The 16,956-nt window shown below is 49.6% G+C and overlaps 1 protein-coding gene across 1 annotated transcript in view; it reads left to right on the forward strand.

Annotated features, from left to right (window-relative positions):
• INSC (INSC spindle orientation adaptor protein) overlaps positions 1–16,956 on the forward strand; it is a 129,417-nt gene that overhangs the window by 96,257 nt on the left and 16,204 nt on the right. The window contains exons 8-9 of the mRNA XM_008150999.3: positions 8,925–9,096; positions 12,982–13,160. Coding sequence (XP_008149221.2) covers positions 8,925–9,096; positions 12,982–13,160 — 351 coding nt within the window. The remainder of the gene's footprint in view (positions 1–8,924; positions 9,097–12,981; positions 13,161–16,956) is intronic.

Below are 16,956 nucleotides of genomic sequence, written 5' to 3' on the forward strand. Positions count from 1 at the left end.
TTGCTTCCCCTTTTCCAATCATTATACCTTTTAATTTATTTTTTAAAATTAATTTTTATTGATTTCAGAGAGGAAGAGAAAGGGAGAGAGAGATAGAAACATCAATGATGAGAGAGAATCATTGATCAGCTGCCTCCTGCACTCCCTCCTACTGGCGATTGAACCTGCAACCCAGGCATGTGCTCTTGAGCGGAATCGAACCTGGGACCCTTCAGTCCATAGGCCAATGCTCTATCCACTGAGTTAAACCAGCTAGGGCCCTTTTCATTTCTTTTCCCTGTCATATTGCATTGGCTAGGGCCACTGTAAAATGTTGACTAGGAGAGGTAAAAATTGATATCTCTGGTCTTCATATTGATTTCAGAGGGAACGATTTTGGCATTTTATTTACTATTTAATTATTAAGTGTGATATCATTATCACTTTAGGAATTAGAAAACGAGGCTCAGACAATGTCAATCACTTGCTCATGTCACCAGGTCAGCAGGTAGCACAGCCGAGTTGTGACCCAGGCTTTCCCCACCCACTGCTAAGACTGTGTCACTTGCACTGCACCACAGGTTCTCCAGAAGCGGTGTTCCACCCAGGATCTCCTCTAACATTACTTAAAGGACTTTCCAACTTCTGAGGCCAGGCCTCCACCTCAGAACAATTAAATCAGAATTTCTGGTGGGGAAGCCTGGGCATTCGTATCTTAAAACTTTCCTAGGTGATTCTAATCATCTGAGAACTAGGCTGAGAACCACTGATCTTCTATTTTTGGTACAGGGCAGATCCCAGCTGCACCCACTGGTACTTTGCTGGAAACTTGGTATTTTAACATCTGCGCATGCCTAATGGTTCTAACCCAAAGGGAGATGAACTTGTTCTTATGACCTTCTGCTGCCTCCTCATGATCTCCACTCCTCTCCCCTACACATGCCTTCAGAGCATCTTTGTGATAATCTGCTATAAGGAAATACCATCTGCTTGATGGGGGAAATTATTTTCTATTTATATTCTTAAGTGATTTAATTCTTGATTTCTTTCCACCTCAACGACTCAGCTCTTTCTACCTCGCTGACTTGCTTGCCAGACAGGCTATATAATCTCTCACATCCATTATTTCAGTCCCTATTACATATTAATATTTGTATTTATCCATTTTGGCACTTAACTTTTAATCAAAGATTCTTGTTTGACATAGCAAAACAGGTTGAGAGGGGCTGGAATATATTAGTTTGGGAGGAGGATAGAAGGCTGGTTGGGCTTTCTGTCACTTTTATTGAGCTACTAGAGGCCTGATACATGAATCTGTGCATGGGTGGGGTCCGGCCAGCCTGCCCTGATAGGGGCCCATTGGGCTGGGCTGGCAGGGGTTGGCCGGCAGGGGCCACAGGTGGTTGGCCGGCCAAGGGGAGGGGCTGAGGGCAGTTGGCTGAGTGGGCCCTGCCCCCAATCGGGGTGTTGGGGGCCAATCAGGGGTGTGGCCAGCTGGGGAGAGGGGCCATGGGCAGTTGGCTGGTTGCCCCACCCCCAATTGGGGTGTTGGGGGCCGATCTGGGGTGGGGCCGGCCAGGGGTAGGGTCCGAGGGCAGTTGGCTGGCTGGCCCTGCCCCCAACCAGGGTGTTGGGGGCTGATCAGGGGCTGGGCTGGCGGGGGGCAGGGGTTGGGGCCTGGATCAGGCTGGTTGGCTGCCACAGTGAGTGTCATAGACAACCGGTTGTTCTGGTCGTTCCGCTGTTCTGGTCGCTGGGCTTTTATATATATAGATTAGCTCTACTATCGCTCCTTAAAATAAATACCTCATTTATAAAGCAAGCGTTTAGCCTCTTCCATTGTCCACAGACTTTGTCCTGAACCGTCCCTGATCTGGTTTACATCCCTCGTTCAGATCCTGCTTCTGGCCCACAGGGTCCTGTATTCCACATGAAGCTTTCCCTGCCCCCTGGCTGACACTTGGCTTTGCTTCCTGGGTGTGGCCGTTGCTCCCTCTCAATGATTGGATTTTCTCTCTGGCTCTTCCCGGGGCAAACAGGTCGGTCCTGCCTGGACCTGTGAGAGGCAGTCCAAGGGCTTCGTGGTTCCCACTTGTCTGTTTTCTTTTTTGTGTGCAGAATTGAGGTGTCTGAGTGAACAGAAAGGAGGAGGAAACTTGGGGGTTTTAGGTCATGCTCCCTTCCCTGCATTTGCATGATTCTGTTTAACTGTCACAACCCAGCAACCCACTCCTCTGCCTTTCCCAAACGCTAGACCTGTAAGAAGGAACTGGAAGTGGGCAGACAGCACCGGTGATATATGACGGGCCTGTGCACCAGCCTGTGTCCCTGAGATATCGCATAAAAGCCACCACGGATGCGTTTCCAGTAATCAGCAGAAAAATGTCGCCCATAAATCTCAGCGGTGTTTACTGAATATTTTAGGTCCCTCAGCTGTGTGGGTTCCATGCTCCTTTGCCCACTGCTCAGGGAGACCCTCACCGTCCACCAGCTCTGGACACCCTGTGTCTGAGCTCCGGGTGCGTCGTCCTGCTGCCCAGGGGATGGCCAGGCCAGACCATCCTCGCCACCACTGGCCTGCCCTCCCTTAAGGGGAGCTTGGCCTCAGGCCCAGGCCCATCCCACTACACGTAAAAGCTAATTACCTAGAAGTGCTTGCAGCAGCAATTTCTTCAGGATGTGAAAGTGCTTTGGTTAGATTGTTCTCTTGGCATCATTAAGTGTATGGCTGGGGACGGGTCGTGGGTGCTTTGGGGATGGAGGCGGTCCATAAATGGGACCCGTGTCTGAGGAAGCTGGCCTCAGGCTGGGTTACTCCTAGGCCCACAGTAGGCGCTGAGCTGAGCAGCCCCACCGGCCTGGCCCTCTCACCCCTTTCTCCCTTCATTGCCTTTCCCAGAGGCCCCTCTTAGGGGACACAGACCAGGAGGGGGGCCAGGATGAAGTGTCAGTCCTGGCATTAATGTGCTGCGTTGCTTAGTCGGTCTGTTTCCCACCCTGGGTCTCTGTTTCTCCACCATGCAGCCCACCCTTGACAAGTGAACTGCTATGTGTCAGGCCTCAGCTGGGTGCTGGGACCAGAGGGGTTTTAATATGGAAGCTGCCCTGAGCAGCTCAAATCTGGTGCAGAGATGAGCGTCCAAACCGATAAGGATAGCCCAACATAAGTGCTGCAGCTGTGGTCAGACCAGGTGGTTGGGAGGACAGAGACTCTCTGGGTGGGGGGTGGGGGGGATGGGGGGAGTAGGTGCATGTTCCCAGAGGAGGTGGCTTCTCACCTGGTCTGAGAGGACAGTGAGGAGGGAAGACAGGGACGATGGACCACTTCAGGGTTAAGTGAACTGGGTTTGAGGTGGCCATGAAATATCCAGGCAAATTAGTTTTGGAATTAAAGAGATCCAGTAGCAGGTTTGAAATGTGGGTCTTAGGAAAGAAAGTCAGGGATGGAGGGCTAGACGCGTGTATGTGTGTGGGGCCGTCATAGTGAGCCACTGAGGCCACTTGGGTTTGGGTGCTATTGACTGAGATGGGACAAAGTGGGCTGACAGCAAAACCTGGCGTGAGTCACCTTCGGATGCAGAGGAGGAGAGGCTAAAAGAGATGATAATTAGTAGTTAGCTAGGGAGCCCCCAAAAATGGGGTGTCAGGGAGTCCCAGGAAGGAAAGAAGGCCGAGATGGAGAGTTTTCAGCAGGAGGAGGTGTTACAGAGAGGCCAAGTAAGACTGCGAGGCTGGGCTCCACCCCAGACAAATCCCCACATCCTTTTAAGCATGCGCTGCGTCTGTCTGTCTCTCTCATTTTTTTGTTTCTCTGTGTGTCTGTCTGTGTTTCTCCGTCTCTTATTTCTTCCTGACCTGTGTCAGTGCCGAGGTCAGCGCCAATCACAAGGTAAGTGCTCCATTCATGTTGAACTAGAAAGAGGTGCAGGGATAAGACTATTTGTCTCTCCAGAGAGATTGTAATTATTCATCTTCTTGGTCCTGGTCAGGAATTAAAACAGGACTCACTCTGCTTATTAAGTTTTAGTTCTGGGCTGCAGGATCCAGGGAAGTCCCAACAAGTGGGTAAACTTGTGGGCCCCAGGTTTCAGTGGGGTCTCAGTTCCAGATGAACCTGCAGAAAAACCAGGCAGGACCAGGGCCCTGGGTCTAGAGGAGGTGACTGCAGCCACCAGATGGGAATCAGCCGGGATGATGGCGCCACCTGTGGCAGGCATTGTACATGCATTATCCCAGTTACCTCCCAGTGTCCTCTGAGGTTGGGATTTTTATCCCCATTTTATAGATAAAGGCTCAAATTGTCTAGGTCAGTGATTGGCAAACTCATTAGTCAACAGAGCCAAGTATCAACAGTACAACGATTGAAATTTCTTTTGAGAGCCAAATTTTTTAAACTTAAACTTCTTCTAACGCCACTTCTTCAAAATAGACTCGCCCAGGCCGTGGTATTTTGTGGAAGAGCCACACTCAAGGGGCCAAAGAGCCGCATGTGGCTCGCGAGCCGCAGTTTGCCGACCACGGGTCTAGGTACACAAATTGTCTAGGTAGGAAGATACAGAGGCAGGATTTATACCCAGGCGTGACTCTAGAACCTGTGCTTGTTCTGACACTACCAGAATTGGTTCAGGCGCCAGGGGGCCCAGAGCCCAGTGGTGTGAGGCCCCTCAGGGCCACCCGCTGTGATGAGATGGAGCCACTGAGATGGTGATGGGTACGATCAACTTGAGCGGGTGGCAGCTGGCTGGCCGCAGGCTAAGTGGCAGGTTAATAACATCAGAGCCAAAGGCCTGAGAAACAGACCCACAGGACAACGCACCAAATAGAAAAATGAGCAAAACGCACGAAACACACTTCATAGGAAACCCAGATGTCAAAAACCAAAGGAAAGCAAAAACAAAAACATATGAAAAGACTCTTAGCTTCATTGTAGTAAGTGGAGACATGCATATTAGAATAAACATTTTACACACCCACCCAAATGGCAAACATTCAAAACCCGACAGTACCCAATGTTGGCAAGAATATGGAGTTGAGTGAGTTAATACTTTGCTGGTGGGACTGTAAATTGCTACAGCTGTTCTGCAAAGCAATTCAGCAACACCGGTAAAACGAAAGGTGTGTAGACTCTATCAGCTGGTAATCCCACTCCTAGGCTGAGACGACCAGAGAAATTGGCCCTTGTGTAGCAGAAGACGCTTAGAAGAATATTTATGGCAGCATTGTACATTGTAGCAAAAACTGGGAAATGACTCAGATAGCCTCTGACTGGAGAATGCGGAAGTGAATTCTCTATTCAATTGCAAATGATTTACGCAATGAAACACCACGCTGCAGTGACCTCAGCCACATGCAGCAGCAGGAAGGAGTTCCCCAAACGTAATGCTGACTGAGGAAAAAAAGCATATTTCTACGTACAGTATGATCCCATTTATGTCAAGTTCAAAACCTTGTAAACGAAACAACATACACATGCAATACATCTTTAAAGAAAACATGGGAAAGGCAAGCACACAATTCAGGGGGGAGAAGCAGAGGTATGAGATCAAGAATGGTGTCCAGGGGGATTCTGGTGTTATTTTATTCCTAAGAGTAGATTTCCCAGATATTAGACACATAGACATACATATAGTATAGGTGTTTATTTTATTACTAGTAGCCCTGTGCATGAATCTATGCACCAGTAGCTCTCTGCAGGGCCTGGCCGCTCCACGCCCGCTGCCCAGAGGCTCTCCGTGGCCCAGAGGCCCATCTGCAGCTGGGCGCAGAACGCTTGCCTCATCGACAAAGCAAGCATTCCGCCAGGCTGCTCACACTGCCCCGGAACTGGGGGACTCTGGTGGGGCTGAGAGGACTGGGCGCCATCTTGTGGCTATGGGTGCCACCATCTTTGTGATGGAGTGATGGTTAATTTGCATATTACCCTGTTATTCGATAGGATTTTGTAATGCCTAATAAATTTGCAAATGCTCTCTTTGGAAGGGACAACATGTTTCATAATAATAAATGAACAAAAATGGTCTGAGGCATATAAAACAAGTCAGAAGGAAAGCGAGACAGTGGTCAGTTGCCTGGACAGGACACCAGATGCTCTTCTCTGGGAAACCTAAGGCAGGGAAGAGATTGGGATCTACATCAGGGTGGGGTGAGGGTCAGGAACCTGCAGAATCCATGCTTCTGAGCTGCCTGCTTCCCCAAAGCTGCCCTTCCCTGCAGCGGCTGTCGATCCCGCCGTGCCCTCCACCTGCATGGAGGTTCCTCCACCTTTGCTTGTCTGAGGTGTGTCCTCGGGTCTTCCGTCAAGTTTTACTCTCTTGAATTTATTCCCCATTTACCGAGAGCCTGCTATGTGCCTGGCCTGGAGCAGCCACGAGTGAACAAGCTGTGGTCCCCAGGCTCGCAGAGCTCCCTACAGAACAGGGACAGACAGACAGACAGGAGAGCAGAGAATCACATTACACGGGGCTTCTGGTGCACACAGTTCGCTGCAGACCTTGTTAAAAGGCAGATCCCGGGTCTCCCGGAGTCCAGTCGAGTAAGTCTGGGTGGGGCCCCGGAATGTGTTTTAAAGAAACCCCCCGTGGTGCAGCTGGCCCACACCTTGGAGAAACAGGACCGGTCAGTGCGGGAAACACTACGATGACAGCAGACGTGCTGGGCTGTGGATTACGAGGAGGGCCACCTCCCGCAACTGGGGTGTGGGCGTGGAGTCAGGGCGGCTTGTGGGAGGCTGCCCCTTCCTCATGGGAAGTCACGTTGCAAATGGTTATTGTGGATGATGCCCCATGCCCCTCGGCCCCTCTGCTCCAGCGCGAGGGCTGGCACCCATACGCGCTCAGGGACATGGTGCTCAGTGGGTTTGCCAAGCAGCATCCTGGGCTGGGGAGCTGGCCTGGCATCCAGGCCCTGGGTGGCGCCAGGCCCATGGGGACCATCGACTCCTTGGCCTCTCTGGTGTTTTCCGATTGGCCCATCTCCAAGCACGTGTTGGGGACTAGCTTTGGGTCTGACCTGTATTCCCAGCTGGGTCAGGGATGTAACTCCATCAGCATCCCAGGTGAGATTAGGGAAACTGGATGATTGACACATCCCCTCATCGGAGACCCCTTAGCTATAGCCTTGGATGGTGCTGGAGGGAGGGAAGGGATGAAGGCCAGACAGGCCTGAGAGGTTTCTTTGGTTGGCAATAATAGGGCTGTTTCCTATTTCGAGGCCCAAATGAGGCCTGGTCTCTCAGGGCCTGTTAGTCAACACCTGGCATGAACTCAGTCCTGCGGGCGGGGCAGCCGGGTTGCTGTTTGTTCTCTTTTATTGAGCACACCCAGGTGAGTTTTACTGAGGACAGTTCCCCCGGGCTCTGGTTTCCACATTTGTCTCTTTTGAATCTGAGATTGCCAAGGCTTTCAGAGCTAATGGACCTCATAGCTCCCAGGAGCCACTTAAGGGAGCTCAGAACTCCCTGGTGGTAATTAGTCAAACAAGACACGGGCCTCCGGGGAGCTGGGGTTGAGTGGCAGGAAGTCAGGGTGTAGGGACAGGAGCCCCAGGCCTGCGGCAGGTGTGGGGAGCATCTCCTCAAATCACCTCTCCCTGGTTCTTCCCCTGCCTCATTCCTACCCCGCCGCTCCTAACAGGGAGGACCTCCTTGGTTCTCAGCTGCAGGGGCCTCAGGCAGGCTGGTGTCCTGGGGTGTCTGAGGGGCTGCAGTGGCACTGCTGAGTAACCTTGACAAGTTACTGTCCCCCTCCCCCCCAAATTCTCATCTGCTGCCCCTTGGTGGAGGCACAGGGTCTGTGCTCAGGTGGCCCTTCTCAGAAGGCAGCATAACGTCCTGGTTCTTCCATGGGCTTATGGACCATGTGGGTTCAAATCTCAAATCGACTGCTTTCAACGTTTGTGATCTGGGGCAAGTCAGTGAACCTTTCTGTGTCTCAGTTTCTTCCTCTGTAAAATGGGGATAATAATAACACAGAGGGTGATTGCAAGGATCAGTGTACTAAGCATATGCACTGCACTTCGAGTGGTAGCTGGAACATATAGAACATTCAATAAGCAGAAGCTATTATTCTGATGCCAAGAGCAGGTCTGACGGGGGCAGAGCTGGCAGTGAACTCTTTTTCTTTTTTTAACAAATATGTTTTTACTGATTTCAGAGAGAGGAAGGGAGAAGGAGAGAGGGATAGAAATATCAGTGATGGGCGAGAATCATTGATCAGCTGCCTCCTGCATGCCCCTTACTGGGGATTGAGCCCACAACCCAGGCATGTGCCCTGACCAGGAATCGAATTGTGACCTCCGGGTGTGGTTCATAGGTTGATGCTCAACCACTGAGCCACACCAACCAGGTGGGAAGTGAAGTCTTTATCTGGCACTCACGTCCCATCGTGCCCAGGTTTGTTCCTCTGTGGCTGGGCAGAGAGAGAGAGAGAGGCCTCCAGGACGCAGCCGGGCTGTCTGTGGGAGAGGATGGTGCAGAAGGTGGGAAAGGAGAGATGTTGAGCTCAGCCTGCTGCTAACCCAAGGAAGGGAGGAGAGAGCCAACATGTGACGAGCGTCTCTTCAGGAGCCAGCATCACCTGCTTCATTTTCTTAACCCCCCAACACCCTGTGGGTGGGTGAGAGAACAGAGCCTTAGAAAAACGAAGTGACTTATGCCAAGTCATACAACATATGCAAGAGGGCGCCAGGCTGGGAGCTCTGGGAAGTGAGAGCTCTAAGTGGCTTTTTTCTCTGGTAGTTTGCTGTGGTGGATGGCCAGGGCCTGCTCCCTGGATGCCTGGCTTGCTGCCTTCTCTCTATGAAGCCCAGGATTTCTGCTGGAGCCAAAGGATAGGCCTCCAGAGTCGCTGGATCCAGGGCTGGGCCATGCAGGGCCTGGTTCTCCGTCTCATTAGCGTCACGAGCTGTGGTGCTCCCAGGTGCACAGGACGTCCTCTCTCCATCTGCAGGTGGATGGCGTTCTGTGCTTGGCCGACATCCTGACTGACGACAGCCACTCAGAGGCCACACGGGCCGAGGCCGCGGCCGTGGTCGCCCAGGTCACTTCCCCACACCTGCCTTTCACGCAGCACCTCAGCAGCTTCCTGGAGAGCATGGAGGAGATAGTGACTGCTCTCCTCAGTGAGTCACCCTGGGGGCGGGGACACTGAGGGAGGGGCTTTGCTGCATCGTCTTCAGGGAGGGACAGTAAGATCAAGCTGGCCCCACATGCCTTCCGCAAGGATAATCATTGTCACCACCGAAGCGTCAGTGAGGCTTGGAACAGCTGTGTTGTGGAGTCTTCTGTTAAAATGCATGCAGCCCTTCCGGAAGCTCCTTGAATGGAGGTCAGATTGGGATTAATTGACCTTTCAGATCAGAGACCAGGACTGACCCCAGGGAAGAGGGGGGCCTCAAATTTTGAGGTTCAGATACTTGACTAGAGAGACTCTGATGGGCTTTGCTCCTGAAATCTCAGTTGATTGTAGCCAATAAATATGGCAGCAATGACTGGGGACAACAGCCTCTCAGAGAGCACCGGTTCACCCCATACTACTCCCTGCAGCCCCTCCATTGCTCTTCAGTCATGGGGCCTCAAGGCATTGACTCTTCCAGGTTCCCCTATTCAGACAAATGTGCTCCTGGCAGGAGAACCGGAGCCCAGTATCTAGAACATCTCCCTCCCCTCCCCCAGCATTCCTGTGCAGAACTGCAGATTCTAGAACTCATCTGGATAACAATCCTTAGGAAATTTGTTTTGCAAACCACATTCTTTCCTTTAGAGTGCTGGTGATAACCTGTGTTTTTGCTTCTATCTCCCTGTCTGTCACTGTTTTAGTTCCATGTTATTGAAACTGAATGGAAATTAATTATGTCAGAAAATGCAGGGTTAGCACCAGAGCTGGGAACATCTGGAACAGCACACATTTAGGGGCAACACAGAACACTGGACTTGGAGTCAGAGCACTCGGGTGTGGATTTTTGCCTTTTCATTCATCCATTCTGCAAATAGTACAGTGCAGGTGCTGCGTGAGATCCTGCCACTCACTGGCCCTGTCACATTGCAAGGCTCACAGGACAATTTTCCTAACATAGAAAGCAAGGGTTTGAAACCCATTCCTCTCAAGGGTCCTTCTAGCTCTACAGTTTGAAGATACACAATTACTTTGCGCAGAGGAGGCACCAGTTAAGTTGACTTTGTGGCTGATTCCAGTCACTGGAGAAGGGGCACCCACAGGCCAGGCTGGGAGAAATCAGTTTGCCAGCATACACATTTATTCAAGGTTGGGAAAATGCAGAAGCCCAGTTGTTGAAAGTCTTAGCTGGAGGGAATTCAAGAGATCATGAACTTTAATGCCCACTTTATAGGAGAAGAAACCCAGGCCCAGAAAGGCTGAGGAACTTCTTCAAGGCCACACACCAGAGTTAGGATTTACGTCTGCCGGGAGTCTCATGTTCAGTCACTCACCAGAGCCAGGCAGGAAGCAGAAATGAGTTGCAGAGACCAGATGGAAGGAGAAAATAAAAGGTGATTTAAGTCCTGCTTTGAATTGAAAACCACAGCTGTGACTAAAGGGGTCAGTCACTGATAAACACCAGTTGATTTTTGCCATGTAGGAAAGACTTATTTTTAAAGATAAGACAAAAATCCTAAGTTTTATAGAAAATCTCCTAATTTATAAATGATAGAAAATCATTAAAAAATCATATATAGTCTGAATGACCTTTCACTATTGCCACATGTCTATCCCTACTTCCTTGGCTGGGCTGGATTTCTGGCTGGAGAAGAGGAGTCTCCCTATGTACTGCACTCTGATGAAGATGTATTGTGGAGTCGGCCCTGAGCGTCAGCAGATGGGATATATCTGCTGGGCAGGACGCCAGGGCTCTGTTCTTTGGTGGGAAATAGCCCTCCAATTTCTTGCCATTCATTGGAAACATTTATAAATGAGTCACTGGAATCCTCCATTTAATCTTCCTAACACATCCCAGGTGACTCAGACAGAAAATGTGCACCAAATAAACGCGCACCCAAATTAAAAGGCACTTAGGCGGCTGTGTTCATTGCTGTGTCTGCAGCAATGATGATTGCATAAAAATGAGGGTGGGCATTTAGACCTAGAAGAGAACTCGAAGCAAAGTGGGCCACTGAGTCCTAAGGTCTCGCCTAAACTCTATATGTAGGCAGGTGGTCTGGAAGGGGTTGGTTGTCCTCAGTGGTTACCCAAAAATCAGAGGATAGGGAGTCACTGGAAAAGGGAAATTATAAACTTCTTGACTCCTTGGTTAAGCCACCGTCACAACCATGGGTGGTTAGGTCAAGATTCCGGGTTGTTTAGTGGTCACACCTGGGCTGTGGGGAGCAGGGATGCCCAGAAGCAGACATTGCCTCCTGATAGAACTGAAACCCAGATCTGCAGGAGCATCAATGGGATGAATCAAAGAGGCCGAGAGAGGAGAAGCACCCTGGGGTACAGAAAAATGGGGACTTTGGGGTCAGGCAGCCCTAGTTTTGATTCTAGGTTTCAGCAGTTACCAACAATCCTCAATTCCACGATTTTGGGAAAATCACTTAACATTTGAATCCTCAATTCCATCATCTATAAAATTGTGATAAACACTGGGTGGTTGTGAGGATGGAGTGCCTTGCACAGAGTAAACAACCGAGATAAATGGTGGCTGCTGCTGCTAGCTTCTCTGTCTCAGCTTCTACAGCTGTAATGGAGGCAACATTTTCTACTTTAAGGGTGCTGAGAATTTAATGGCAAAGTGTGAGGCACACTTCAGGAGGTTGAACTAATGTTATTTTCTGTCCATTTGTAGTAAGGGACCAGGCCCTGGAATGTGCCAGATGGTGCCAGTTTCAATATCAGAACCTAGAAGTACAGACTTTTTGTCTGGAAGCAAGAACTAGGGATCAAGATAAAACATAGTTCAGTCTGTCTTAGAAATTGTGTTTCTCTCCTGGGACCATATCCCCAAAGTGTGGCTTCTCCTCCTGTATTTTCATAGAGGTGTTATCAGCAGGAGAGGGCCTGGACCCAGGAGGCATCTTGATTGATGATCAAGTTGGAGCTGAGAGTCAGAAGTCAGATCCATTGGGATGGGCAGGCAGCATCATGGACAAAGTTTCCCATGCCTTCTCCTAAGGGAGGAGTCCATTCTTGGTCCAGTGGGGTCCATGGGGGAATGTGTTAGGTGGTTATGGGATACTGGGATTGGGGAAGGTCCTCCCTGCCTTAGAGAACCATCATACCCATCTACTATTATAGATGGTTAGATCGGGGTTATGACCACTAGTATTAGAAAGAACCCAACATTCAGGGTCTTAGTGTAGGACTTACTCTGTGACCAAAAGGAAACACTGAAGCTCTGCTGATGGCAGCTGGAGAGGTAGAATCTTTATGTTTTAACTTCTGCCTTTTTGTCAAGGCAAATGCAACAACAGTAGGACTAGGAGCTGTTTTCTGCCTCAGGACCTTTGTATATGGTGTCCCTTTGGCCCAGAACATACTCTTCCCTCAAATATTCTCATGATTGTCCCATTTTATCCTTAAGGGCTAAGTTGTCATATTCTTCAGGAGACCTTCCTTATGCACCTCATTGGGCTTTTTTTTTTTTTTTCCTGTCTTAGCATTCGTTTATTTTCTCTCTCACATTTATTAGAATTTGCTATTATTTATATTAATTTTTTAAAAGCTCATTTTCTCCCGCCCACTACTAGTATGTGAGCTTAACAGGAGCAAAGACCTGATCTATATTGTTCACTGTGTCATCCCAAGACTTCAGTAGTGCCTGGTACATAGTAGATAAAGAAGTGAATAGGAGTCACATACCAGTATTCAAATCCAAGCTGTGCCACTTATACAGATACATTTCCCTCCTTAGTAACACTTTCCTTATCTGTAACATGGGTGCGATAACACTCGCCCAGATTTTCTCCCAGAGCTATTGTGAGAACCAAATGAGAACACTGATGTGAAAGCACTTTTCAGTGAAGCTATTTTCTCCCTCCTTGCCATCCAGAACTGTGCCAAGAGGCCTCGTCCGGGGAAGTCTTCCTGCTGGCCTCTGCGGCCCTTGCCAACATCACCTTCTTTGACACGATGGCCTGCGAGATGCTCCTGCAGCTGAATGCCGTCCGTGTCCTCCTGGAAGCCTGCGGCGACAAGCAGAGGGTGGACACGCCTTATACCCGGGACCAGGTGAGAAGCTGGGGAGGGACCAGGCACAGCACCTGTCACCATGAAGACAGGTCAGTCGGACATCCCTCTCACAATCTGGGACTGCTGGCTCCTAATCACTTGCCTGCCTGCTTGATCACCGCTAACCCCTCTGCCTGCCTGCCTGATTGCCCCTAATCTCTCTGCCTGCCTGCCTGATCTCGTCCTCAACTGCCCTCCCCTGCTGGCCTGATTGTCCCTAACCCCCTGCTGGCCTGATCTCACCCCAACTGTCCTCCCCTGCTGGCCTAATCGCCCATAACTACCTCGGCCCCCACCACCATAGCTTTGTCTGGAAGGAAGTCGGATGTTCGGAAGATGGCTGGTCGACCCGGTCTAATTCGTATATTACCCTTTTATTAGTATAGATAGATTATATAGGATAGGATTGCTTAAATGGGGGGTGGGGAGCCTTTTTCAGCAGAAGGAGATGCTCTAGGCAGACAAAAATATATAATCCCTATATCTGGACTGATAGCCAGCCATATGCACCACTATACTGCCAAACCGGTCATTAAAAAATTGTACCGCTTTCTTACACCTTACACCAAACAGCTGTTGTCCTTAAAATCCCTCCTCAGCCCCCACTTTAGGTTCTATCTTCGCAGTTCACCCAGATTAGGTTCTGATTGATCAGTTTCTATGCCAGTCAGTGTCAAAAGCTCCGCCTTCTAGGCAGCCACTGGCTCCTCGCAGTTCACCCAGATTTGGTTCTGATTGGTCAGTTTCTATGCCAGTCAGCATCAAAGGTGGCTGCGGATCAGGCCCTGCCTCTTTTTCTGGGCCTATCTCTGGGCCTGATCCACAGCCTCCCTGGCAGCTGCTGATCAGGCCCTACCTCTCCCTCTCTCCGGGCCTCACCAGCAGCTGTGATGGCTGCAGATCAGGCCCTGCCTCTCTCTGGGCCTCTCTCGGGGCCTGATCCACAATTGCTCACCATGCCCGCCTTGGCCCCCCCCCCCCCCTGCTGCCCCGCCCACTGGCCACCAGCCTTGCTGTGATAGGAGCCTGTAGGCCATGGGGGAGGGACCGAGAGGTGCTCCATGCACTTCCTGGTGACCGGTCATCCGTCTGGTCATTTAGGTTGTGATGGCCCCTGGCCTTTTATAATGTAGATTTTTAAACTTGATGCTCCAAGGAAGAGCATGGATAGTGAATTATTCAAAGTCCTCAACTTGGCTTCCCAAGCCATGCATGGTATGGTTCATGACGTCCTTTCCAGTCAAATCTCTCACTTCTTAGAGTTGGACAAGTTTCCCATAGAAACAAGGTGTGACAGTACAGACAGAGGGACATTGCATTCATAGCCCTTGGCTGTGGGGAGTGGGGTGGAGGGCACACTCTGTGTGATGTGCCTTGCACTTTCTCTTCTTCAGCTAGATACCTCCAGTTTCTGGGTCTGTCATCTACCTGACAGTATTAGGTCCCTTCACCTTCAAGTTCCTTCTTGTGGCCAACTCTGGTCATTTCATAAAAGATCTAGTTGTAAAACAATAAGAACAGGAATTTTGGGGGCCAGATGACCTGGGTTCAAAACTCCTCTATTATGATAATCATATAACGTAAGATATTTTACTTCTAGCCTCACTTTTCTTATTTGTGGATGTGGTTGAATAAGAGATACTTCACAAATTTGAAATAAGAATTCAATAAATGAATGATTATAAACTCTTGCTACAATTCTTGGCACAAAGAAACTATGAAATAAATGGAGGCTCATATCAATGTTATTATTACTATTAGCCTTTGAATGTGGCACACAGCCCTGAGTGGGGGCATCTCCGGAGTGGGATTTTCTTACCTGTAAAAGGGGCAAGACTTCTCCAGCTCAGACATCTCCAAGCTCTGTGCAGAGACCCTTGTTTCAGCACGAGCATTATGAAGGAGGAGGGGGTTCAGGGTGGGGAGAGAATGTGGTCAAGTTCTAGCAGATGGAAACTCTTTCTGAATCTGGAGTCAGGAGTTTTTCTGCTTCACTCCATAACCACCCTGTCCCCCAAATCCCATCTTCTCCACACACTTTTCCCCATACCCTTGAAGTCTGAGCCAGGCACGGCTCCCAGTATCCTCAGGGTGGCTTAGTTTTCTGCTCTGAGTCAGAGCAGCCACTTAGCTAGTGAGAGTGCATCCATTAAAGAAACAAATGGCCCTTTCCTGTGGCAGAGGGAGGATTAAGATGACCAGAGAGCTCTGCGCAATGAAGACAAAGAAGATGAATTAGACTCTGAAGTGCTCACCGCCCCCTGAAACACTTAGGAGATTAAATGCCCGTGAAGTTTCCAGTAATGCATCTGCCAATGACGCCAATGCTGTGCAGAGCCTCTTGGTCTTGGATGTGTACTTGGTCCACCTCCATTTGGACATCTTGATGAGAACCTCTCCATCATCTCAGCAAGCTGAGTCCACTTAATTTGTCCAACAGAAGCCTCGACAGCCAGGCCTATCCTAGACCCACACTTGGGGTGTGGATGGGGTAAGGGCAGCATTGTGTCTGGTTCTTCCTCCCCCTGCTGCTAATCTAGGGGAGCCATTGTGGTCAGACATCCAGAAGAACCCCCTGCTAACAAACCATCTGTGTGGCTCAAATTTTAATCCCCAGGAGGTATTTCCTAGGGGTCATGCTGTGCAGGGAATCCAGCTACAGGTGTGCCATGGGCAATTGGAGAGGGGTTGCCTCATGCTTACTCACCTCTGCCCTGCCTGTCAAGCAGTGACAGCCGTGGGTGAGAGACCCTGTTATCTAACCCACAATAGAGACTTCCACTGAGCAGGACTTTGTGTGGCCTTCAGAAATTAGTGGCTTTCATGGAGGTGGAGGGTGCTGGTATACACTTCCCATGAAAACACATCGTCTGCTTTGCATTTTAGAATGTCAAGATTTTGTAGCATTTCTGAGACCTCACTGTGAATACCATTATCAGGAGTCCTTTTATTAGAAATGCCAGTTACTAGGGTTTGTAATGTTGACTCACATTGAAAAAGACCTTTATAGTTTATAAAGTCCTGTCATATGCACATGTGACATAGTAGAAACTGCATGGACTTTGGGTTCAGACAGACCTGAGTTCAAATCCCAACTCTGCCATTGCCTAGCTGTGTGACCTTAGACAAATCACTTGATCTCTCTAAGCCACACTTCCCTCATATGGGTAATGGGGATAATGTTTTCTCCCTCCTGTGACCAGATGGCATAATGCTTGTAAAGTGGTTAGCACCAAAGTGTATGCTCAAACACGAGTAGGGCAGGGGTCTGTGATAGAACCAGGAATTGGGGCGGGTCTGAGATAGGGAAGGTCAGCTTTGAGGCAGGAAAGTAGGTCAGGAAAGGTAGTTAATGAGGTGGTGAGTGTAGTGTGGTATAAGGCAATGTGTGGTGTGTGTTGTTTCAATCTGTGTCTGGGAAGATGCAAGTTGTGGTGTGTGATAAAGACTATAAGCCATGCAAAAGAGTGGACACAGCCCTGGCCAGTGTGGTTCAGTTGGTTGAACATTGTCCCATGTACCAAAAGGTTGCTGGCTCAATTCCCAGTCAGGGCACATGCTTGGATTGCAGGCTTGATCCCCAGTAGGGGGCATGCAGGAGGCAGCTGATCAATGTTACACTCTCACATCGATGTTTGTCTCTCTCTCTCTTTTTCTCCCTCCCTCTTCCCTTCTCTCTCAAATTAATAAGATCATATATATTTTTTTAAAAAAGCGTGGCCATAGTATATAAAAGAGACTACATCCTTCTTCTCTCAGACCCCTTCATTCTTCAGACCAAATCCTGGTCTTGATT

This window comes from Eptesicus fuscus, chromosome 13, assembly GCF_027574615.1.
Source record: "Eptesicus fuscus isolate TK198812 chromosome 13, DD_ASM_mEF_20220401, whole genome shotgun sequence".
In the NCBI taxonomy this organism is placed as follows: Eukaryota; Metazoa; Chordata; class Mammalia; order Chiroptera; family Vespertilionidae; genus Eptesicus; species Eptesicus fuscus.